The sequence below is a fragment of the Ictalurus punctatus genome, chromosome 24 (assembly GCF_001660625.3).
Source record: "Ictalurus punctatus breed USDA103 chromosome 24, Coco_2.0, whole genome shotgun sequence".
NCBI classification, from domain to species: domain Eukaryota; kingdom Metazoa; phylum Chordata; class Actinopteri; order Siluriformes; family Ictaluridae; genus Ictalurus; species Ictalurus punctatus.
Genome location: NC_030439.2, coordinates 3,750,342 through 3,772,842, shown reverse-complemented (window position 1 = coordinate 3,772,842; position 22,501 = coordinate 3,750,342). Strand labels below are relative to the sequence as shown.

The 22,501-nt window shown below is 37.9% G+C and overlaps 3 protein-coding genes across 5 annotated transcripts in view; all 3 read left to right on the top strand.

The window, feature by feature from the left end:
* rad21b (RAD21 cohesin complex component b) overlaps positions 1-10,959 on the top strand; it is a 13,703-nt gene extending 2,744 nt beyond the window's left edge. The window contains exons 2-14 of one of the 2 annotated variants that reach the window (XM_017454834.3): positions 622-810; positions 1,472-1,601; positions 1,831-1,930; positions 2,050-2,156; positions 4,983-5,192; positions 5,296-5,421; positions 5,512-5,640; positions 6,240-6,463; positions 6,808-6,958; positions 7,442-7,587; positions 7,877-8,038; positions 8,325-8,408; positions 9,622-10,959. In XM_017454834.3, coding sequence (XP_017310323.1) covers positions 667-810; positions 1,472-1,601; positions 1,831-1,930; positions 2,050-2,156; positions 4,983-5,192; positions 5,296-5,421; positions 5,512-5,640; positions 6,240-6,463; positions 6,808-6,958; positions 7,442-7,587; positions 7,877-8,038; positions 8,325-8,408; positions 9,622-9,813 — 1,905 coding nt within the window. In that variant the 5' untranslated portion in view covers positions 622-666 and the 3' untranslated portion in view covers positions 9,814-10,959. Of the gene's footprint in view, positions 1-621; positions 811-1,471; positions 1,602-1,830; positions 1,931-2,049; positions 2,157-4,982; positions 5,193-5,295; positions 5,422-5,508; positions 5,641-6,239; positions 6,464-6,807; positions 6,959-7,441; positions 7,588-7,876; positions 8,039-8,324; positions 8,409-9,621 lie in introns of both variants that reach the window. The other variant, XM_017454832.3, reaches the window with a different exon arrangement.
* A 1,076-nt stretch (positions 10,960-12,035) lies between these two features.
* On the top strand, positions 12,036-19,439 carry mterf3 (mitochondrial transcription termination factor 3). 2 transcript variants are annotated; one of them, XM_017454828.3, is made up of 8 exons: positions 12,036-12,093; positions 12,398-12,727; positions 14,762-14,914; positions 14,999-15,188; positions 16,535-16,682; positions 17,789-17,860; positions 17,980-18,141; positions 18,437-19,439. In XM_017454828.3, exons 2-8 carry the CDS (start codon positions 12,415-12,417, stop codon positions 18,629-18,631), a joined length of 1,233 nt encoding a protein of 410 aa, XP_017310317.1. In that variant the 5' UTR covers positions 12,036-12,093; positions 12,398-12,414; the 3' UTR covers positions 18,632-19,439. The 2 variants fall into 2 exon arrangements, with proteins under 2 accessions (XP_017310317.1, XP_017310318.1); XM_017454829.3 differs by having other exon boundaries at positions 12,058-12,727; positions 15,020-15,188.
* A 730-nt stretch (positions 19,440-20,169) lies between these two features.
* On the top strand, positions 20,170-22,501 carry LOC108257237 (cytochrome b-c1 complex subunit 7). The gene is made up of 4 exons (XM_017454831.3): positions 20,170-20,294; positions 20,967-21,032; positions 21,135-21,301; positions 22,324-22,501. Exons 1-4 carry the CDS (start codon positions 20,276-20,278, stop codon positions 22,399-22,401), a joined length of 330 nt encoding a protein of 109 aa, XP_017310320.1. The 5' UTR covers positions 20,170-20,275; the 3' UTR covers positions 22,402-22,501.

The following is a 22,501-nucleotide window of genomic DNA, read 5'->3' as shown; positions in this document are numbered from 1 at the left end:
GTTATATGTTAAATGTTATAAAGGGCGGACACTAGGCATAATGAAAATACGATGCAATGATGTAATGAATATGCTAATTAGCACATGACATAATCTAGCAACATTTGGACACACTGCTCCTGACACTCACCTGGTAATGTGAATAAAAATTTAATTTTATATAGCACCTTTTCCCAGGCATGAAGGACTAAATTTCCATTTCCCAGGCATTGCTTCATCTTCACCATAATGTCAACTTCACATTATGGTGAAGATGAAGCAATGCCTGGGAAATGGAAATTTAGTCCTTCATGCCTGGGAAAAGGTGCTATATAAAATTAAATTTTTATTAAAAAAGAGGAAATAAAGAATATGTTTGAATTACATCTCTTGTATAGTCCTTGGAAACAAATAATAGTGCTTGAAAAGTCCTTAAAAGTCCTGGAATTTCATTATGAAGCATCTGTACGAACCCTGTATCACGATCAAGCAATATAGAATAATTGATCATGATAACATTTTTGGACATATCGAAAAGACGGAGGTTCAATACATACTGTGATGAATATTTGTTATCCTCCTGAGATAATGAAATCAAATCATAGTCTCTAAACTGTCCGTCACGCTGTTTTTGACTTGCAGGTTTGGCGTCCCCCACCGCCTCACTTGTGAGAAGGTGCTGGGACGATGTTCTACGCCCACTTTGTCCTCAGCAAACGTGGGCCGCTGGCCAAAATCTGGCTGGCGGCCCACTGGGACAAGAAGCTGACCAAGGCACATGTGTTTGAGTGCAACTTGGAGAGTAGTGTGGAGAGCATCATCTCGCCAAAGGTAATGTTGAAACTATTACAATGTAATAACACAGTATAATCAGGCAGATCAATTAAAGGGTCATGAAACCTCCCTCTTTCAACTCAAGTCTACCTCTCAATGTTTTTGAAAAATGCAGCTTAAATGGGCATGGATGGCTGTGCAAAGAAGGGAGGGGGAGTGGGCATGGCAGGGAATGTCAGGAAGGGAAGGGAAGGGGGGGGGGGGGGGGGGTTAAGCCTTCACAACACTCACAATAAATATGTATAGTGACAAAGTTTGCAGATGAGCCAGAGGACTTCTCTCCTCCTGAATCCCCATGGCTAAATGGAGACACAACAGATAGCAGTGCAGAGCCTCGAAGTCACGCCATTGAAGTACTATAGTACATTGCCATGTCACTGCCTGTGACTTGTGACAGGACGAGATTCTAAACCAGGAAGACGAAAATAGCGGAAAAAAGCTCAAAATTAACCAGTTTTCTCCTACAATTAAAATGAACAGATGCTAAGATAGTCTTTTATGATGTGCGATATGAACACCTCTGTTAAAATCTCAAAAAATGTAGTTTAGTGTTTCATGAAGCTTTAAACATGACTATAGATTAATCAAATTATTAACTAGCAATATTCTGTGCAATACATGGTTCATAAATATTAATAATGTTTCTTTGTTGGGTTAGGTGAAAATGGCTCTGCGCACATCTGGTCACTTACTTCTGGGTGTTGTGCGGATCTACCACAGAAAAGCCAAGTACCTACTTGCTGACTGCAATGAAGCTTTCATTAAGATCAAAATGGCCTTTCGTCCAGGTAAATTATTTTAGGAAAAAAACAAAAGATCTGACAAAATTAGCAATACAACATAAATGTTGTCTGTCTCTTCTTAAAAAAATGTAATAGTCTCTAACATAGGCTAGTCAAACTATAGTTTAATCAGGAGCAAATAACATTTTTGGCATACATTGCATTTATATAATATTTTCCTGGTATCTGAAATGAGTATGCAGGTAGTTTATATGTGACTCTTTGTCTGACATAGGTGTGGTGGATCTGCCTGAGGAGAACCGTGAAGCTGCCTATAATGCCATCACCTTACCTGAGGAGTTTCATGACTTTGATCAGCCACTTCCAGACCTGGAGTGAGTGTTTTTTTTAGTTCATTACTACATCTCAGTTGTATTTATTTTAATACTGTATTTCCATAAGTGTTTAATATTATTGTATAGTGACAGTAACTGATCTGTTTTGTGTATTACAGTGATATAGATGTTGCCCAGCAGTTTACCCTGAATCAATCTCGTGTGGAGGAAATCACTATGCGAGAGGAGGTGGGCAACCTGAATTTACTGCAAGAAAATGACTTTGGTAAGGCACAGTCTAATTTTCTTATCTGCTTTGCGCTCTATCAGCAAGTCTGAATCCAGAACTATCCGTGTTCTGGTCAAGTACCTGTGTCTGTTTCCCATTGCAAAGTGGAACCCTTGAAAGTAGAAGTTTGTGATGTCCTGACTAGGAATTCTCATTCATACTCATTTTGTACTCACCTAATGGATTAGTAAAGTACGAAACAAGTGCCATACAAAATTCACAAATTGATTTTCTCTGAAACAAAATTAACAGGCATATAATTATTTTTAAAATGACAAAACTTTATTAAATTTAAAATGTGCATGGTGCTGATGTTTGTTTACCTAATAGGAGCAAACAGACAGTTTAACTGTAGCATATGGGATTTTTGACAAATTTCTACAGCAATATGGGTGTCACTTGAAAGTGCTATAATTTCTGCTTTTTCAGCTAATGCAGCCTTCAAACCAAACTTGAATAAACCTGTCCAGCAGATAAGTCGCGAGAATGGTCTGTTTGTTCTGTATGAAAAAATGGGGGGAAATGGAGGATCTCCTTCTTAAGTAGTGGTCACACTGGACTTTTGCCACATTTGTTTCCTACTGTTGCTTTGTGCACATCTGAAAAAGAGTTAGGGTTTAAACTTTAATCCTGCATTCCAAAATCACATCAAAATCACAAAAATCACATGCCATCAAGACTGCCTGCCCATAGTCACCTAAATTTGAATCTCCCGCAAGTAACATAGCATGGTGAAGATCCAGTGTGACAGTGGTCTAGCACCAGTCAGAACTAACATATTGTTGATGTGTGCAACTTGACAGTATCACATGATTAGTCTACTTGCTACTAAAAAAGTCTGTCTGGATCTGAGTGGGAAACAAAAATTGGGGGAAATAAATGCAGGGTGGATTGTGTAGTGAGTCACAGTTTCATTTATTTATTTGTTTCATTATGTATGCTATCATATACAGAATTTTTAATATGTTGACTACACCCTAGTTAATCAATGTATTATGTGCAACATCTGACATGATCCAGACTGTAGACTGGACATGCTTTAATATTCTAACTGCAGTTTAAATTAAGTTTATACACTTGCTTGTTAAAAATCCAAACATTTCTGCAAATTGTGGTTAAATTTCAGTTAAATATCAATATCAGTAATATAATCATCATTCCACCAGCATACACAGGGTTTTTGTTGTAAAAATTTTTTTTCCCTTTCTGCCTGGTTGGGTTTTCTTGTTAGCAATGTTGGCAGTTCTGAAAAGGGATCCAATTAATCACAAGACAAAACAAGCGCATTGCCTTTCAGAACACCCAAATGACTTCAATCTTAGTGAAAATAGAGACACAGTTTAGGGCAAACCTTGTTGGAAGACATTACTGATGTCTACTATGATATAGCATCAGCTGCAAGGCAAATTACTGGTACACACTCACAAAGCACTTTATTAGGAACAACTGTATACATATTCATTCATACAATTATTTAATCAGCCAATCATGTAGCAGTAGTGCAGTGCATAAAATCCATGCAGATTCAGGCCAGCAGCTTCGGATAATGTTCATCAACCATCAGAATGGGAACAAAATTGTGATCTCAGTGATTTTGACAGTGGTGTGATTATTGGTGCCAGACTGTTTCGAGCGGACAGAAAGGCTACAGTAACTCACATAATCACTCTGTACAATTGTGTTGAGTGGAAAAGCATCTCAGAATGCACAACACGTTGATTGGGCTACAACAGCAGAAGACCGCATCAGGTTCCACTTCTGTCATCCCAGAACAGAAAACTGAAGCTGCAGTGGTCACAGGCTTGCCGAAACTGGACAGTTGAAGACTGGAAAACGTAGCCTGGTCTGATGAATCATGATTTCTGCTGAAGCACACAGATGCTAGGGTCAGAATTTGGCACCAACAGCAGGAATTGATGGGCTCAACCTGTCTTGTGTCAACAGTCCAGGCTGGTGGAGGTGGTGTAATGGTGTGGGGAAAGTTTTCTTGGCACTCTTTGGGCCCGTTAATACCAATCAGTTATCACTTGAATGCCACAAACTATTTGAGTATTGTTGCAGATCATGTGAATCCCTTCTTGGCCAAAATTTACCATCTTCTGATGGCTACTTCCAGCATGATAATGCACCATGTCACAAAGCAAAAGTCTCAAACTGGTTTCATGAACATGACTATGAGTTCAGTGTTCTTAAGTGGCCTTCCCAGTCACCAGATCTGGATCCAATAGAACATCTTTGGGATGTGGTAGAACAGGAGATTCACAGACCAAAACTTCAAACAAATGTTTCCAACATCTTGTGGGATCCATGAGGCTGTTTTGAGAGCAAATGGAGGCGCTACCCAGTATTACTATAGTGTTCCTAATAAAGTGCTCATTGAGTGTATATTAATCTGCTCATTTTAAACATTATCATTTTCTACAGTAGCAACATAGAAGCCTAAATGTAAACAGGTTTATTTAGAAATTGCTATTTAATGACAAAAATATAAACTTTCTGGCGAAGTGTTTCTGTCAGGAGAGGTTGATAAAAAAAAGATTTCAGTGTTAATGCTTTGACGTAAATCATTAGGGATCTAAATATAAATCAATATCTAGATTTCTGTAAAACTGCTTGGTGACAACGTCTATTGTTAAAGGCGATATATAAATAAAATTAATTGAATTGAATGCTGTTCCTATACTACAGATAAAAGTCTTCAGCTCAGCCTCTATTTTTTTTTTAGCTTATACAGCTGTGAAAAAACAACAACAACAACAAAAAAGAAGCGAATAGTAAAACATTCAAGTGTTGAACCCTGAAACTGTCATTTTAAATCCTCAGCTGATTTTGGGATGGACGATCGAGAGATGATGCGGGAGGAGAGTGCGTTTGAGGTGGACATCATCCACGGAGCTTCTGCCTCCAACCTGCTGCTGGAACCAGAGTCTACCAGCGGTCAGATGACAGATAAATCCAACCACCTGGAGTATGACCAATACAAAGACGACTTTGGAGACAACCCAATGGAGAGCAGTGAGGGAGGCATGCTGGGTAAGTGGACCATGTGTGAGCTGCTATTATGCATTGGATTATATAATAATAAGTCTGTGATTAATTAAAAATTGTGCTTTGTTTCTTTTTCTTCTTCTTTCAGTGGACAAGCTTTTAAGTAATGAGGATGGGGGTGGCATTTTTGATGACCCACCTGCCATTGCCGAAAGTGTCATGATGCCACAGGATCATGGTGGAGATGACGACGATGATTTCGACAACCTGTCCCGTAAGAGATATGAAATGTATTTCCAGAAGAAGTGTGCTTAAGGTGTTCTGTTGTAAGAATAATTATATGTGGGTGAATTGTGTACAGCAGCAGGAGGTCCAGACAGTCCAGACTCTGGGCCTGTGGAGCAGCTTCCCACCATGACAGACCAGACAGAGCAGACCACACTGGTGCACAATGAGGAGGAGGCCTTCGCCCTTGAGCCTATCGATATCACAGGTCAGTTTGGCAAAACCATAGTGTTGTATAAACTACAGATTATCGTTTCATTTGATTTTAAAAAAGAATGAAGTCTACAGGCTAGCCTATTAAACTGATATCCAAAACCAAGACTTCAAGCATAGACAATACTTAATCAATACTTAAGCATAACTATTTTTTTTTATACTTAAGACTAACCAGTTTTTCACCATTCAAGCAGTATCAGACTTAATAAATAGCTACTTAATGTGAAGTGAAACAAAAATGGTGTGTATTTCGTTCATGCCCTGATTAAAGCAGGCCTCAAAGGCCTTAAGATCAATATTTACATATTCTTCTATATATATTTCATTCTTATCACCAGCCCCAGATCTGCAGGTTCAGCAGGGTCACATGCATCTTTCATGCAGAACAAAGAGACATATTAGAAGTACACACAGCTAATTTATCAACCAATGAAAACAAGTTTTTATATTTATCTGTGGTTATTATGATTTTTACAAATGTAGTTATTACTTGTTAGTAATTTTGAATATTTCACTTTTTATATAATTCACCTTTGTATTTTACTGACCATTTTCATCTCACAATTTCTTTCCCAATATTATATATCTCAGTGAAGGAGACCAAAGCTAAGAGAAAGAGGAAGTTGATTGTGGACAGTGTAAAGGAACTGGACAGTAAGACCATCCGGGCTCAGCTGAGTGACTACTCAGACATTGTCACCACTCTGGACCTGGCTCCCCCGACTAAGAAGCTGATGATGTGGAAGGAGACAGGAGGGGTGGAGAAGCTCTTCTCCTTGCCTGCTCAGCCACTGTGGAATAGCAGGCTCCTTAAGGTCAGGATGATCCTGGAGAAAGCTCTAGGGCTGCTAAAGCTAGGACTAATTCATCAGTCAGCATAGTGAAAATGACAGTGGGCACAGTTTCTTTCATAGGGTTTAATTACTTTACTTTGTACCATATGGTATTATGTAATGTTTTAGCACTGCTAATATTTATGATGAAGTTGGACTGTCACAAAGACACAACTGTCATTGCTGCAGTGGCTGTGAATATTAAGAGCACAGACTCTCTCTATGCTTTTGAAGTGGATTTTATTCAATTTCCTTTTTCTGTAGCACTATTTAATGTGTAACACAGATATGAATTAAATACCTGTATGTTATTGTTTTTGCTGTAGATGTTCACACGGTGCCTGACTCCTCTCGTGCCAGAGGAACTGAGGAAGAGGAGGAAAGGTGGAGAGGCTGACAGCCTAGATGAGTTTCTCAAAGATCTGGAGAACCCAGAGGTGCCTAGAGAGGAGGCTCTGTCTCAGAGAGATATAATTGGTAAGACACTAGCAAGTGTATTTCTGACTCAGAAGTGTACTCAGATATTATATATATGTGTGTGTGTGTGTGTGAGTGAGTGTGAGCAGCATTGTCACACACTCACTTGTGTCCTTTATGTACATCTGAAGAAGTAAAAGCAGCATGCACTAGATGGCACATTGGAAGCAAAACATTCCTGTCCATCAGGTTTCCAAAACAAACTGTAATGTTTAGAGCATCGCCGTGATGGTTGTCATGAGCTGCGTGTCAAATCTCAAATCTAGCCAGTTGCAGACAGTGTCACATTTTGCAAAACTGCCCACATTATTTATGTTGGTATTGCATCACACAGAAGCATAGCGTGCAAAAGCAATGCTCCATGTAACTTCAGTATACGTGTGGCTGCCATCTTGCGTTCTCATAGTTAAAAGCAAGTACAATTCACCTTTAAGGCTCTGTAGAGTGTTTGATTTTGTGCTGTTTGTACATGTGTGACTTCAGATCAGACCATCCTTGAGGAGCCCAGTGTGTTGCAGGCCTCTGCCATGGAGGGCAGTCGTACCACTCTGGACGAGTCAGTCATGCCTCCTCCCTCCAGCCACCGTGGCCAGAAGCGCAAGGTCCAGGACACAGAGCCTACTCTTCCTGTGCGTGTCCCTGACTTCAGAATTCACTATGACTGCCCTTATTTAATTACTCAGAAAATATCGCACTTTTTTCTTCTCAGATGTTCAATGAAATAGTTGTTGGCAGCTATTATAGGGATGACAATTTGATTTCCAGATTGGAATTGTACATTTTTTAAATACTTTTCACTTACTGTTATGTACGTGTTGTTACAGTATCAGCAGTGGAAGTGTTAGGCTGATCCTTAATTGTTGGGTTTTTGTGTGTGTGTCTGTCTGTCTGTCTCCCTGTCTGTCTGTCTGTCTATAGATGCTGGAGGATGACCGCTCTTCTATCGTGTCCACACGGCTCAACGTGCAGCAAGTAGAGCTCCCTCCAGAAGAGCCAGTTAATATTTCCCAGCTCATCCCTGAGTTAGACCTACTTGGGGAAAAGAGCAAGGAGAAAAAGGATGATGATGAAGAAGAAGAGGTGAGTATTATTATTTTATGCTGAGGAACTTGATTTATTCAAATTTTGCCAGTTTCAGTAGAAAAAAATTATTTCAGTACATTCAAAACTATAGATTATACCTATGTATTTCTATACTTGTCTATTTGGTAGCTATTTTATTCTGCAACTCAGGCAAAGATTAACTGTGTGCTATTGGAAGTTTTTTTTTTTCCTTTGTCTGTTAGTTGTGTGTTCAAGTAATTTTGTGTTGTGCAGTGCGCATAAATGATTTTCGATTGAAAGACTTGATGCCCGTTATTATTAGGAGGAGGAGGGTCAAGGTGGAGACCTGGATCAGGAGGAGAGGAGATGGAATAAGAGGACACAGCAGATGCTACATGGCCTGCAGGTATGGTTCAGGTTTGTCTAATCTGTGTCATTCTCTGTCTGTCAAATGACCCCAATTCTAAAGGTGTTATTAGAATATTTGAACCTTCTCAGATAAATTAGCATTTAATATCTTAGGTCATGTTAAGTTGTATTCTGTAGCACAGAATTCACTTTTGTGATTTAGAGTACTGCTACTGTAGTGCATAGCAAGTATTATGCAACTACATCATAGTCATTACAAATCTCCACCCAATTCTAGCACCTTAGAATTATTGGTACAGAGCTTACCTCAGTGGTACTGATTGCGGAAGAAAATAACATTTTCCTCATAACAGAAGAATGCTTGTGGAGTGCACCAAGAAGGTTAAAGCTAAAGATGTTATTTTTCACTGTTTCCCAGAACAAAAAAAAATGGAAGTTAGCAAAACAGTGAGTATAGTTTAGTATTTTAATTTCCCTGATGATGTATGCAGACAAAGTGGATTCTACAGAAGAGTGTGGTTTTATCTGTTATCCACACATAACCAACACCAGGGATGAACTCCTTGCCCTGTCAGGCTCAAGTGAAAAGGAAGTCAATCCGAAGTGAGATAATGTAACTGTTTGTGAGGTAGCCAGTGAGTCAGGCTACTCCTGAAACCGTTGTTTCAAAACAAAATTCAAAATTTAACAGCACTTTCAAGGTATGTTATGAGGGCTCTGTATAATTAACAGCAACAGTAGAAATATCAAACTGAAGATTTTGAGTGTCATAATGGTACAGGATAAAAACTGACACTATAAAATTATTTTCATTTTTATTTAATTTTCCATGAGAAAGCTGTGATACCAGAACAATCCAGATGATGGCACTATCAGGTCATATTAATTAGTTAACAGGACATGATCTTTTGTGCTTTTTGTTACAAGTTGTAACTATTAGTTTAATAGGTTTCTGTGGTTGATATGGATTTCATTTGTATTTTAAAAAGATTTCATTTTCAAATCAATTTGTTCCAAATTTTAGACGTGGTTGAAATGACCGAGAATGAAAGGGAATGACTGAAGACAATTCATCATATTCACACAGTGCATTTGACACCACGTTGTTCCTTCTAATGTATCAAAATCTAGTGAGTTATGTCAAGTGGTTTAACATGGAAGGTCACATTTTCATTACTAGTTTATTTTCCTTCATTTACATACAAGTTTCCCTTATAATGAAAATGACTACTCTCACTCTGTCTGTATAGAGGGTGCTTGCCAAGACAGGAGCAGAATCAATCAGCCTGCTAGACCTTTGCAAGAACAACAACAGGAAGCAGGCAGCAGCCAAGTTCTACAGCTTCCTAGTGCTGAAAAAGCAGCAGGCAGTGGACCTGACACAGGCCGAGCCTTACAGCGACATCATCGCCACTCCTGGTCCCAGATTTCACATCATATAAACTATCACACCATATAGTCAAGTGACATTACACTGGCAGGTTTTGTTCCTTGTGTGTGTGTGTGTGTGTGTGTGTGTGTGTGTGTGTGTGTGTGTGTGTGTGTGTGTGTGTGTGTGTGTGTAAATGATATGTTACATTTATTTGCCCGTGTTTTATGTAACGTAAATGTGACATCTATGTCTCAAGTAGAAGATGAGTTTTTATGGATCTTCTGATGAGGTTTTGGATCTTCTGTTTAATATAGAATCATGTTTCAGTTGCATTGCATAACTACAGAGTAAACATGGTTTGTGGATTTTAGCACTTGTATGAAAGCTGATATTCGTTTTATAAGAGGTTTCAGTCTCTGTCCTTAACTACTCATGTTTTGTCAGATAATTTCTGATTTACATTTGTGAATGAATTAGGTCCACTCATTTTGCATGCTTCATATGGAGTGTCACCTGATATATAAACGGTCTGTTTTTATTGGACCACTAATTTCACCGTTGTATAAGCTAAGTGCTCTATAACCAAAATAATAACATTAATTGACTATGTACTGAAAATTTTGTTTCTAGTGTAGAAACAATACAAATCTAAATGCCCATATTTTTATATGGGTTTTTAAAAGAGAGGAAGTTTTTCTTCCTTCAGAAGTGGTCCTTGCCCCAGTGCTCACAGAGCATGAATGTTCTGAACATGTAAACAAAGGGCAGCTTTATATTTGTCATGTAGACAAAGCTGAATGAGACTGATAGATATTAACTGTGATATATATTAGATTAAATTATATATTGATATTGTGCCATTTGTTTGAAACATGTTTTCCCTCATCCATTGTGCAGCATTTGTTGTTGTCATCTGTTGCAAGCCTTGTGTAGGAAAGGCTAGTAGGTCATAAATGTTACAGAAATGGCAACTATTCGTTTTTATATTTACCTTATGTGATCTAGGTAATCATGTCCTGTTACAGTACATATTTTATTCAAACTTGCCTTTTATTTAGGCGTATTTGCTAGTAAGTTTCCATTGTGCTTGTTTATATGGAAACTGTAGAAAACACTAAGTATTACAGTCACACTTTGTTATTGTTATTATTGCCTGTAGCCCTGAGCTGATACATATGTGTTATCTAATTTTTGTAATAAAATGTTGGAAAGAAAATTCTAATCTTTAAATGGCCATGGTAGTATATGGTAATACCTAACTTGGAAACAATTTAATTGGGCATGGGTTGATAAAGAGAAGCTAAAACAAAGATAGGGCTCACGAAAACTAGTATTTTCAGATGGAGCAAATACAAATAACAATTTTCACTCGTGTTCAGTAACTGCCTGGTCAGGATCACAGTAGGTATATATACTCAGCAAAAAAAAAAGAAAAGAAAAGAAATGTCCCTTTTATCAGATGTTTGTGAAACTTGTTCCATTTATGTCTCAGTTGTTGAATTTTTTTTTTTTTTATATATAATATAAATATTTACACATGTTAAGAAATTTGCTGGAAATAAAAAGCAGTTGAATGTGAGAGGAAATTTCTTTTTTGCTGAGTATATACACTGAACAAGTTTCACAGACATTTGAGGAACAGAAATGGAATAATGAGTTCCAGGGCCGGGGGGGGGGTCAATATCAAAAGTAACAGTCTGTTACTTGTGGCCACCAGCTGCTTTAAGCAATGCAGTGCATCTCATCCACATGGACGGCACCAGATTCGTCAGATCTTGCCGTGAGATGTTACTCCACTCTTCCACCATGGCATTTGCAAGCTCTCATTCACGTCTGGGGGACGGACGGACAGACGGACATGGTTACATGTAATATTCCACAGCAAGGACAATCAGCTGTTCTTCCTGTCTCCCTGTAGCACTGTCTTAGGCATCTTACATTACAGACATTGCAGTTTATTGCTCTTCATGGAGCTCGCTTTGTGCACAGGGGCATGGTCATGCTGGAACATGTTTGGGCCTCTTATTTCCAGCGAAATGAAATTATAATACTACAACACATAAAGACATTTTAGACAGTTGAGAAATTCCAACTTTGTGGCAACAGTTTGAGGAAGAACCACATATTGGTGTGATGGTCAGGTGTGCACAAGCTTTTGGCCATGTAGTGTACATAAAAGTTGTGCTCTTAGAATGATTTATTTTGATTAAATTAAAACGTTTGAGAACCCCCTGGTGTGCAATGATGGAAGTGTTAAGAGCAGCCCGCTAGAGGGCAGTGATTAGTGATTGGGCTCTGTGTAAGAAACACTTCAGAAGAAAAGTAAAACCACATGAGCTGGAGTAGAATTGTAGGTAGCTCACTAGCTAGCAGTGGAGTAAATGTTGTGGGGATTAAAATAAAAACGGATTCAGTTCATCCCTGTGGGTGGAGGGTTTAAGGGGTGTAAACTATAGTGTTATTGCCAAGAAAGATCTGAAAAAATTGTGTACTTATGCTTTTTAAAGAGACATTAGCTCCCTTGTGGAATGAACGTTACACTTGAACGTGTTTATTTTCATGACGGGTACATGTGCCATGTGATACGGCATCCTAACTGCTATACTGCGGTACGACTTGTATAACTAGCCTATAACTAGTTTATATTTTTCCAGACAGGTGTGCATTAGTCATGTATCTTTGTGGAAGAGGTGTGGTGTATCTGCAGTCGATGTGTATAAAAGCACGGCATGTTCACGTCGCTAAACTCTGCCAGACCTCCACAACCGTGCTTTCGCACAGCCGCTCACAGAAGGACAAATGGAGATTATACGGGATTCGGTACTTCAGCGATCAGAGAACCGACTCATCACCACTCAGTCACACAGCCAGCAAGATTACAGAGCAGCAAACTCCTGAACACGGTTTAGTGCCAGTAATGATCTCTGAACTACATGAACTTTCCAGTGCACCAGGACCAGTTCCTGCAGAACAGACCTCCATCGGTATGTACAGTAGCTCTTTCACTATGTCTTTATTGTGCTTTATTTATTTTTTTCACAGTCATACACCGATCATCCATAACAGGTGAAGTGAATAACATTGTCTAACTTGGTACAATGGCACTTGGCAAGGCGTTGGAGATATTAGGGAGCAAGTGAATTATGGAGTCAGTTCTTGAATTTGATGTGTTGGAAGCAGGAAAAATGGGCAAGCATAAGGATCTGAGTGACTTTGACTAGGGCCAAATTGTGATGGCTAGACCACTGGGTCAGAGCATCTCCAAAACAGCAGGTTTTTTGGGGTGTACCCGATATGCAGTGGGTATTATCTACGAAAAGTGATCCAAAGAAGGACAACCGGTGAACCGGATCTTGACAGGGTCATTTGCATCCAAGGCTCATTGATGTATATTAAAAAAACAAAAAGGCAGCTTGTCCTTTTACTATACAAGTACTTGAATGGTTACTATAGAAACAATAACGTATTAGAAAGAACGTGTGAATTGGGAATACACCCTGATGGGACTCCGGTCCATCGCAGGGCACCATGCACACACACACATTCACACGCTCATCTCATAATGGAAAGTTACAGTAGCTAAAAAACCTACTGTTGTGTGTTTTTATGGGAAGTGGGAGTAAAACAGAGAACTCTTACATAGGGATGTCATGATACCAAAAGTCTAGTACCGATACCACCAAAAGTACACGATACTTGATACCAAAGTCGATACCACGGTGTGGTTTAAAAAATGAAATAATAAATTTTAAAAATGAAATAAAAAACTCCGGGAGGACATCCTCCTCTGGCTAATACTGGCAAAAAGAGAGCAAGAGAGAGGGATATATCAAACACTGTCTGACAATGACTAATAAAACAGTGGAGGGAGGCGACTAGTGCTAAGGTATACTCCTAAACGCATGCGCATACACACACACACACACACACCGTATACTCTGAATGCAAGCATTAGTTTAAATTCACTGATATGGTGGCAGGCCAGAACGATTTATTAAAAGCATAAACATGTGAATAATTATCAATGACATTAGCTACATTTAGCTGACAGGCCACGGGGTGAATGGCGATGCATGGTGGCCCATTCGGAGGCAGTTTATAACACTGAAATGCGTTAGCGTCGTTAACAAATAACAGGCTATCGTTAACATGGAGCATAACGTTAGCTGGTTTTACGGCTACAATGCCAGCTGCCTCAAACAAACATAATATAGGACCGTCTTTCAGGTGCTTCGCCAAATTCCAGGTGTTTCCTCGCTTTGTTTGAAATGAACAATAGCATCGGTTGCACACCGGCTTCAGAGCATCAATTATATGTCTGCTCTCATCTGCCTCAATGCTAATTATTTCCATATTTGACTCTTACCACCTTTCCTCTCAACGAGTTGGGGCGGAGCTAAACTTGTCTCCATCTTCTGTAGTTTTACCCGTGTGCTTCTTCTTCTTTACCACTTGTGGACCAACTAAAACACTTCCGTGTATTTGCTGCCTCTATCAGTTCAGGAAGAATTGTAACCTCGGTACCTTCATTACTGACTGTACCTACACTACTGCAGAAAAACAAGTACCGTCACGTTTTAAGAAGTATCGGTTCTTGTGACATCCCTACTCTGAGGAAAATCACATGGACACAAGGAGAACATGTGAGACTCTGCACAGACAGTAGCCCCAGCTCAGGATCGAACGCAAACCCAGGAGCTTGGAGCTGTGGGGTGGCTGTACTGCAGTGGTGTTTAAAAGTTTGTGAACCCTTTAGAATGTTCTGTATATCTGCATAAAGATGACCTAAAACATCATCAGATTTTCTAAAAGAAGTCCTAAAAGAGAAAGAGAAAAAAGAACCGAGTTAAACAAATGCTACAAAAAAATATATATACTTGGTCATTTAATTATTGAGGAAAATGATCCAATACACTTACATATCTGGACATGCTCCACCACATAACTGTTCTAAATAAAAACTATTGAATGATGTTTGGCTGACTTCCTAATGTGTCTTGATCTTGTCTGCTGCACAGATTTGGATGTACAGTCCAGTCTGTCTCCATTTGAAGAAATTAGTGATGAAGATGCCATACGGATCTTTGTGCCCCCCAACCTGCCACCCACCACGTTCACACTCCGAGATTATGTGGACAAATCAGAGACCTTAACAAATCTGGTTCATTTAGGTATGTTTTTCCTGCTATTTATGCTTGTTCAATAGATGTGATCCCATATGTGACTATGCCCCTTTTTAAAAAAAAAAAAATTAGGGATTAATCTTTCAAAACTAGAGGAAAGGCCTAATGTGGGCTCTATGCTGGTGCGGCTGAACTTTCAAGAAGATGTGGTACCACTGCTCCTTTTCCTGAAAGATCTGGGAGTTCAGGATGTTCAGCTGGGCCTGATGCTCACTAAAAACCCCTTTCTATTTACTGAGAACTTGGAAAATCTGCAAGCCAGGTCAGAGTTAATTACATGTCTTAATTATGCTGGCCACAACTGATTTTTGTCATTTATGAATTATTTGTATATTCTGTTGATTCTATGCCACTCTTGTAAGCATGGCAGTAGTGTAATAATGCACATACATGCCTGTTTATAAAAACTGAACAACATAAATTTCAGTTTGCCTTTTATAACTGAAAAATGTATTGCAGAAATAAATATAGGAACGTAAGAGATAAAACACGATGGGGCATGCTGTTATAGGAAAATAATCACTGATGAGTTGATCTGATACTGCCCAGAAGTAACACACAGAAGTTGTTTAATCTTCTATAACTCTCATGTGCTAAAGTGTTTTATTCCTCTCATACCACATCAATTTGCTAACACTTAATGTTTTGCAATTTGTCAGTGACTCACATGTCCTACTTTTTTTTTTCTTTTTTTTTTTTTTTTAATCTGTTACATATAATTTTATGGAATGTCTCCCAGAAAAGTTAGTGCCTGTTATCACTTACATTATAGCAGTTAGAAACAGTTCCTTATCTTTTGAAGGTAATATCTTTTTTTTTTTTTTTTTTTTTTTTTTTTTTTTTAAACATAGCTTGTCCTTTTACTTGAGTTGTTATTATAGAAACAATAACATATCAGAAAGACTGCATTAATAAAAACCTAAGATTTGCGTTACAGCCACATTAACCAACCCATTAAAAAAAAAAAAAAAATTGCACTTACACCTCTAGTCTGCGCACTTTGCTTCTTCTGGAACTCAATTAATGGATCTTGTACGGTAGCACTACTTGTATTGTTCTCTGCTCGATATATCGCTTTGCTTGTATTTTCTCGTGTGTAAGTCGCTTTGGATAAAAGCGTCTGCTAAATGAATAAATGTAAATGTAAATTAATGAACATCTACTTCCCGAATTCAACAGCGCTGTGGTGTAATAGATAATAAACAGTGCACTATAACAGAAAACATATAAGTCAGTCATTTACTGTTTTGTATTCATGTAGTTTTTAGCAATAGTTATGATGTCACTATATATTACATTGTTGCATATCAAATATTTTATAATAGATCAAAGCCTTTGAACAAGAATGTTGAAAATACAGAAGAAGGGCACTCGTGTTTGCCAATGCCTTTTGTTTAAAAAATTACGATGAAGAAATAATGTAATACCAGTGACGGGCCTAAGCCAAAACACTCAGTAATGCTACCATGCATTAGATACACTTTAATTTATATCCAGTCATAAACTATGTTGCTCTTACTGATTCTGAACTTTTAACAGTAGAATGGTATTGTTATATGATTATCTTTTTGTATGACCTATCAATGACTTTACTGCTTATGTAAAAAGGGTTTCATATTTGAAGTCGAAGAAATTCAGTTCAGAGTCTGTTGCTGTGATGGTGAGCAAAGCTCCATATTTACTGAACTTCAGTGTGAAGAGGCTGGACAACCGTCTGGGATTTTTCCAACAGCAGCTGGGCCTTAGTGCTCACAAGGTGAGGATTCTTTTTGTTTTACAGACATCATAGATATAGGAATATACCATCATTTCTGAAAGTATTGGAACAGCAGGGCCACTTCTTTTATTTACGCTATACTTTGAAAACATTTGGGTTTGATATAAAAAGATCAATATAGAGATGATAGATCAGAATTTTAGCTTTCATTTCCTGATATTTACATCTAGATGTATTAAACAACTTAAAACATGGCACTATTGGTGGCAGACCACCTGATTTTAGATGAGGAAAAAGTATAAGAAGAAGTATATAACAAGTAAACAAGTTAATATTTGGTTGGGATCGTGAAACCTTCACTCCTCACTAACTGTTGTTTTGGGGGTTTTCTTCACAGCTCATCAACTTCCGTTGTTTTATTTGGCCGACCTGTTCCATGTCTGGTTGTTAGTACAACAGCGGTTTCTTTCTTTTTCAGGACATGCTAAATTGTTTTATTGGCTATGCCCAATGCTTAGTGACTCTGATAGATTTTCCCTCTTTTCTCAGCTTCAAAATTGCAATTTTCTCCCATAGACAGCTGTCTGGTCTTCTTGTTGGTTTATCCTTTTTTTTTTTTTAAACAAATGCCATCTTCACAGGTGAAACCTAGGGCTCAAACCAAGAGTAGATGTTCAGAGCTATTAATTATTTAAACAATCAATTTAACAGGGCACACACCTGGGCAGCAAAAAACACCAGTCAGTCACATGTTCCAATATTTATGATTACTTGAAAAAAATGGGTTCGTTCAAACAAAAGGTGTCATGTTCTAAGTTGTTTAACACATCTGCATGTAAACATCAGGAAATGAAAGCTCAAGTTCTAATCAATCTTCTCGTATTCATCTTTTGATCTCAAATTCAATTGGCCTTGTTCCAATACTTTTGGAGAGGACCGTAAGTAAACGCTGCAGTCAGGGAGAGAAATACTACATTTCCCCTAGTACTAGCTCAGAGTCTGTACACATAAAACAAAATTAATGTGCATTTTAGCAGGTCATTTTATTTTGTGTAAGCCAATATTGTTGCAGTCCAAAATACTGGCCTGTAAGAACACATCTGGATTGTTTTTGTTCATTTTTTACTTTTCTTTTATACTTTCAGACCCGAGACGTTGTGACTCGTCTGCCTAAGTTACTGTGTGGCAGTTTAGAGCCAGTAAAGGAAAACCTAAGGGTACATTGCATTGCTCATAGAAAATATTTGAGCCGTTAGTTTAACTTAAACAGTTTGGGCAGTTTTTTGTGTACTCATGTTTATTCAGATGTTTTCTGTTCTTTTTTTTTTAAACTCAGGTTTGTGAACTGGAGTTTGGGTTTCACAGAAATGAAATCCAGCACATCGTCACTATGGTTCCAAAAGTGTTAACAACTAATAAAAGGAAATTGACACAAATATTTGACTTTGTCTACAACACTATGGGTGTTCCTCACAGTCTCATTGCAAAGTTCCCACAGGTACATTACTCCTGTATTTGCTTATTAAAGGAACATTATTGTGTAATAGAGTGTAATAGTTTGAAGAAATTAAGAGAAATAGTACTATGACTCCAAATGACCCAATGGCCCAAAATAATAATTTTTTTTTTTTTTTTTTTTTTTTTTTTTTTTTTTTTTGAGAATTATTTATCAAATCTCACTCCACTGATGACTGAATGATTCCAAGCCACTTGGAAAAATTGTTCTAAAAGTGCTTTTATGTCTTTACTTAAAGCGACAATATTCTCATGACATATTTTCTGCCTTTCATCAGATCCTGAATGCAAAATTCCTTCATATAAGAGAACGGCACCTCTTTCTTGAGTACTTGGGCCGTGCTCAGTATGAACCCACTCATCCCAACTACATCTCTCTGGAGCGCTTGGTGGCCCTGCCTGATGAAACTTTCTGCTCTGAAGTGGCATTAGCCTCTCTAGATGATTTTGAAAGATTTCAGAAAACTCTGTAATAGTAAAAGTAACATTGTGTCTGTGAGTGTCAATTATTACGAATGTCTAGTGTTAATAATCCCCAAAAAAACAAGACTTTAGTTGCAAAGAAACAGGGTTTTAGTCAGGTGAGAGTCAAAACATGGCCAATTGTTTTACTGACTTGACCCTGCTAGATATATTTCAATGATTATGTGCATATAAATTTGCTACATAAATTTAAATATGTAATTTATGAAGACATAAATTTGTACCTGAAGACTTGAAGTGAGCTCCAAGGTAATGTATTTTTTTTGATTGTTTGTTTTTGTTTTACATTTATTTAATGTTCATGTATATGTTTTATATAATGTTTATATAAAAACCGTTCCCATAATGAAGTAGAAACATGGTTGAAGCTTACAATAAATGTACAATTGTGAATCACATTTTTAATTAATTTCAAAATAGCTGGCAAGATAGTAAGGAATATGAATACATTCACTTTGTTTCATCAGCTACGCTCTTGCTGTGAGTGGGGTGAGTAGCTTTAAATGGAAAGAAAACAACTGGGCTTTGGTGGCATATATACTGAATTAATCTATTCATATGAAGTATCATAAGTAAATAAAACAAGATGGGATGTGCTGTATTGGAAAATAATAAGACAGGGTAGTTACCACTCCCAAGGTGATTATTTTCCAATACCAACATGTGTCATGTGTTTTATTCCTTTTGTACCATAGCAATTTGTCAAGGATTACCATTTTAATTTATTAAAGACTGACATGTCATATATTTGATCTATTTATACTTTACCTCCATTAAATAAAAATTTCTTGACCAGTCTCTCTCTCTCTCTCTCTCTCTCTCTCTCTCTCTCTCTCTCTCTCTCTCTCTCTCTCTCTCTCTCTCTCTCTTTCATATGAGGATTTTTCTGTTGTTGCTGCTGCTGCTGCCTCTGCAAGAAATGAAATATAGAAGTGTAAATTCCCAAATAAATGTCATTAAAATCCCCAAATGTCATTAACAAGTCTTAACCAAAGGGTAAGCCGTGCTTCTTTAGAATAATAAACACCTTTCAATCTCATGCAGTCAGCTCCTTGAGGATTTTCAAAAATGTCACGTTCTGTGTGTTTTTTTTTTGTTTGTTTGTTTGTTTGTTTTTTGTTTTTGTTTTTAACTATTAGCTTAGAAAACCTTCCCAAATATCAGAATTCACCCTATATATAAGAATATAATTACGCAGAAGGCATCTTTCTGGAAATATTCTTTTCGTGTACATATGTAATGTATATAAAATTGAGCTAGTATTATAATCAGATTTATTCTGCAGTGTTCATCAGGGTTTAATTTTTATTTTGTTAAAAATCATTAGCAGGGTAACCAGTATTTTATAAGCAATCGGTTTTTATTTGTTTATTTATTTATTTTTATTTAGAACATAATTAAATGGCAGTGTCAGTTCTGACTTTAAAAGGTTGCTACAGGAAAACCTTTAATGATGAATGGCTGCCGTATAAAATTATTACTGCATCTCTTATCCAGTGTGGTAACCTCGTTTACTTAAAGCGTTTTGGGTTCTTTCACTGGTCGCGCTGTGATTGCGTAAATCTAATGAACTAGGTCGCTGGCTACAACGTCACAGTTCCCACAGTCCTTTGCTGCTGTCCCTGAAACCGAAAATGGCGTCGAAGGCACCAGGTAATGAGTTGTTGGGTCTACAGCGTTTTTGACGAATGTCAGTCGAAATAATGCTCTTGGAATTTTGTCATGAATGCGTTTGCAATCTCTAGTCATTTTGTTTTCTTCGTGCTGTAGTTTATCGCGTGCTTTTTGCTCGTTTGTTGTTGCACTTCAGTGTCCTCTAGCTTCAGTGTCCATTAGCTTAACTAGCTAACGGGCTAAAGCAATGATCCGCCCTCGGTACTGAGACTAACCTTCTGTACTGTGTGATAATGGTTTGGATCAGAATAATCAGAGGTGTATGACGAGGAATGTTTTTTTGGGAAACGGGTTATTCTTGTCTTTACAGTACACAGTGGTTGCCTGCGTATTGTAGATTATTAGTAGCGGAATACAGTTGACTTGTCTAAGGTGAATCGTTGTTTACGGGCATAAATATGTTTATAGCTGTAATAAAATACTTGCTGCTGTCCCAGCAGGGGAGCTGAAATGTCAGTGACTGTTGCATCTCTCAGGGTTATGCTGTAGGAATTGGGGTAGTTTATATCTACTGCATTACACTCCCACTTAGTGCTAGTGATTCATAGTGACTTCTATTAATTTAGTATAGTCATAATAAAGGAAGTTTGACCATTACCAAGTACTTATTTCTAAGCAAACATTTTCTGCTTCCTTCTCCCAATATTCTAGCAACTGGCAAGCTGCTGTTGGGCTTCAGGAAGTGGTACTACAATGCAGCCGGGTTCAACAAGCTCGGTGAGTAATGTGTGCGAGCTCACGAAATGTGCAAATGTTTAATTCACCCAGGTCACATTGTAACTGTTCAGGTCATGACCCCTGTCTTGTCATGTCTCTCAGGCCTGATGCGAGATGACACTATCTATGAGAATCCAGACGTGAAGGAAGCCATTCGCCGGCTTCCAGAGCGAGCCTACAACGATCGCATGTTCCGCATAAAGAGGGCCCTTGATCTCTCTATGAAGCAACAGATTCTTCCCAAGGAACAGTGGACTAAATTTGAGGAGGTAAAAAGTAGACAGTTGCATCTGAGAAATCTCCTGGGATGGTTTCTATTAAGTGGTCACACAAAATATCTTGGAAATTGTGAAACAATATTTATTTAGCTGATCCACCAAATGCATTACACCTTTTAGACTTCCTACATATTGAGATGCACTGATACTAAATTTCTCAGCCAATTACGATAACCGATTATTCAGAGTGATATCGGACAATACCAATAGTTCTGCCTTTTATGTCTTCTTTTAACTGAATAATAATTAATTCCACATTTCTGAAGGAAATCCAATTAAACTTTATTCTCTCCATTTCAACAAGTTGTTTCACAGTAACTGGTCTCATAAACAGAAAACACATTACTCTAATTATCATTAACACATGAACTAATTCTGAAGATTAGAGTAAGATTTCTTAACTTATTAATTCATATTAACATTGACTGAATTCTGAAACACCCCCTGTTAGTCTCACATTCACTCACCACAAACAATGGATATGAAATATAGTACTCTACAAATATACTTTCCTTTGCCTTATGAATTTTTTTTGTCAACTCATCTTCATTTAAATCTTTCAACGGTGTACTGGCCCTTTAATTCAGCTCGAGCAGCGCGGAAAAAAAAAATTAGACTCAATGGCAGAACTCCCGTTTCCCGCTTCACTGCTGCAGCGTCCTGTGTAAAAAATTTTTTAGCAGTGCAGAGCTTACAAACTGCAGTTTTGTCGTCATTCCATAGAAGAGACATCATCTTTACACACAACAAAAGGGTGGTTTTCCCACCCACTACTGGTGAGACAGGATATAAATTGCCCCCGATCATCGGATGTTTTTAAACGTGAAAAATTGCCTTTATCGGCTGATACCGATGATTGGCCGATACATCTGTGCATCTCTACTGATTAGTTAATTATTCATTAGTGAATGTAGGCCATGTTGTCCAGTGCTTTTTCAACACATATTTACCTGTCATGGGAACAATCCTGAAATCCATAACTGAAAATTGCTGCCTGTGTGTTTGTCCTGTAGGATATGCCATACCTTGAGCCTTACTTGAAGGAGGTTGTTCGTGAAAGAACAGAAATGGAAGAGTGGCAGAAGAAATAGAGTAAAGGGGAACGTTTGAGGCAGTGGCTGCTCTCTTGTATTTAAGATAAAGTTTATGAAGTGTGAAGTACATGTTCTTATTAAATTTGGTTTCTGTTAA

What these genes read in the sequence shown, in the direction of transcription:
- LOC108257237 (XM_017454831.3), top strand. An exon ending in AGCCGGGTTCAACAAGCTCG is followed by an intron (nt 21,033 to 21,134) that starts GTGAGTAATGTG and finishes CATGTCTCTCAG; the next exon opens with GCCTGATGCGAGATGACACT. An exon ending in AGTGGACTAAATTTGAGGAG is followed by an intron (nt 21,302 to 22,323) that starts GTAAAAAGTAGA and finishes TTTGTCCTGTAG; the next exon opens with GATATGCCATACCTTGAGCC.
- mterf3 (XM_017454828.3), top strand. Translation starts at nt 12,415, where the DNA reads ATGTATCTTTGTGGAAGAGGTGTGGTGTATCTGCAGTCGATGTGTATA. An exon ending in TTGGAAAATCTGCAAGCCAG is followed by an intron (nt 15,189 to 16,534) that starts GTCAGAGTTAAT and finishes TTATGTAAAAAG; the next exon opens with GGTTTCATATTTGAAGTCGA. An exon ending in TGGGCCTTAGTGCTCACAAG is followed by an intron (nt 16,683 to 17,788) that starts GTGAGGATTCTT and finishes TTATACTTTCAG; the next exon opens with ACCCGAGACGTTGTGACTCG.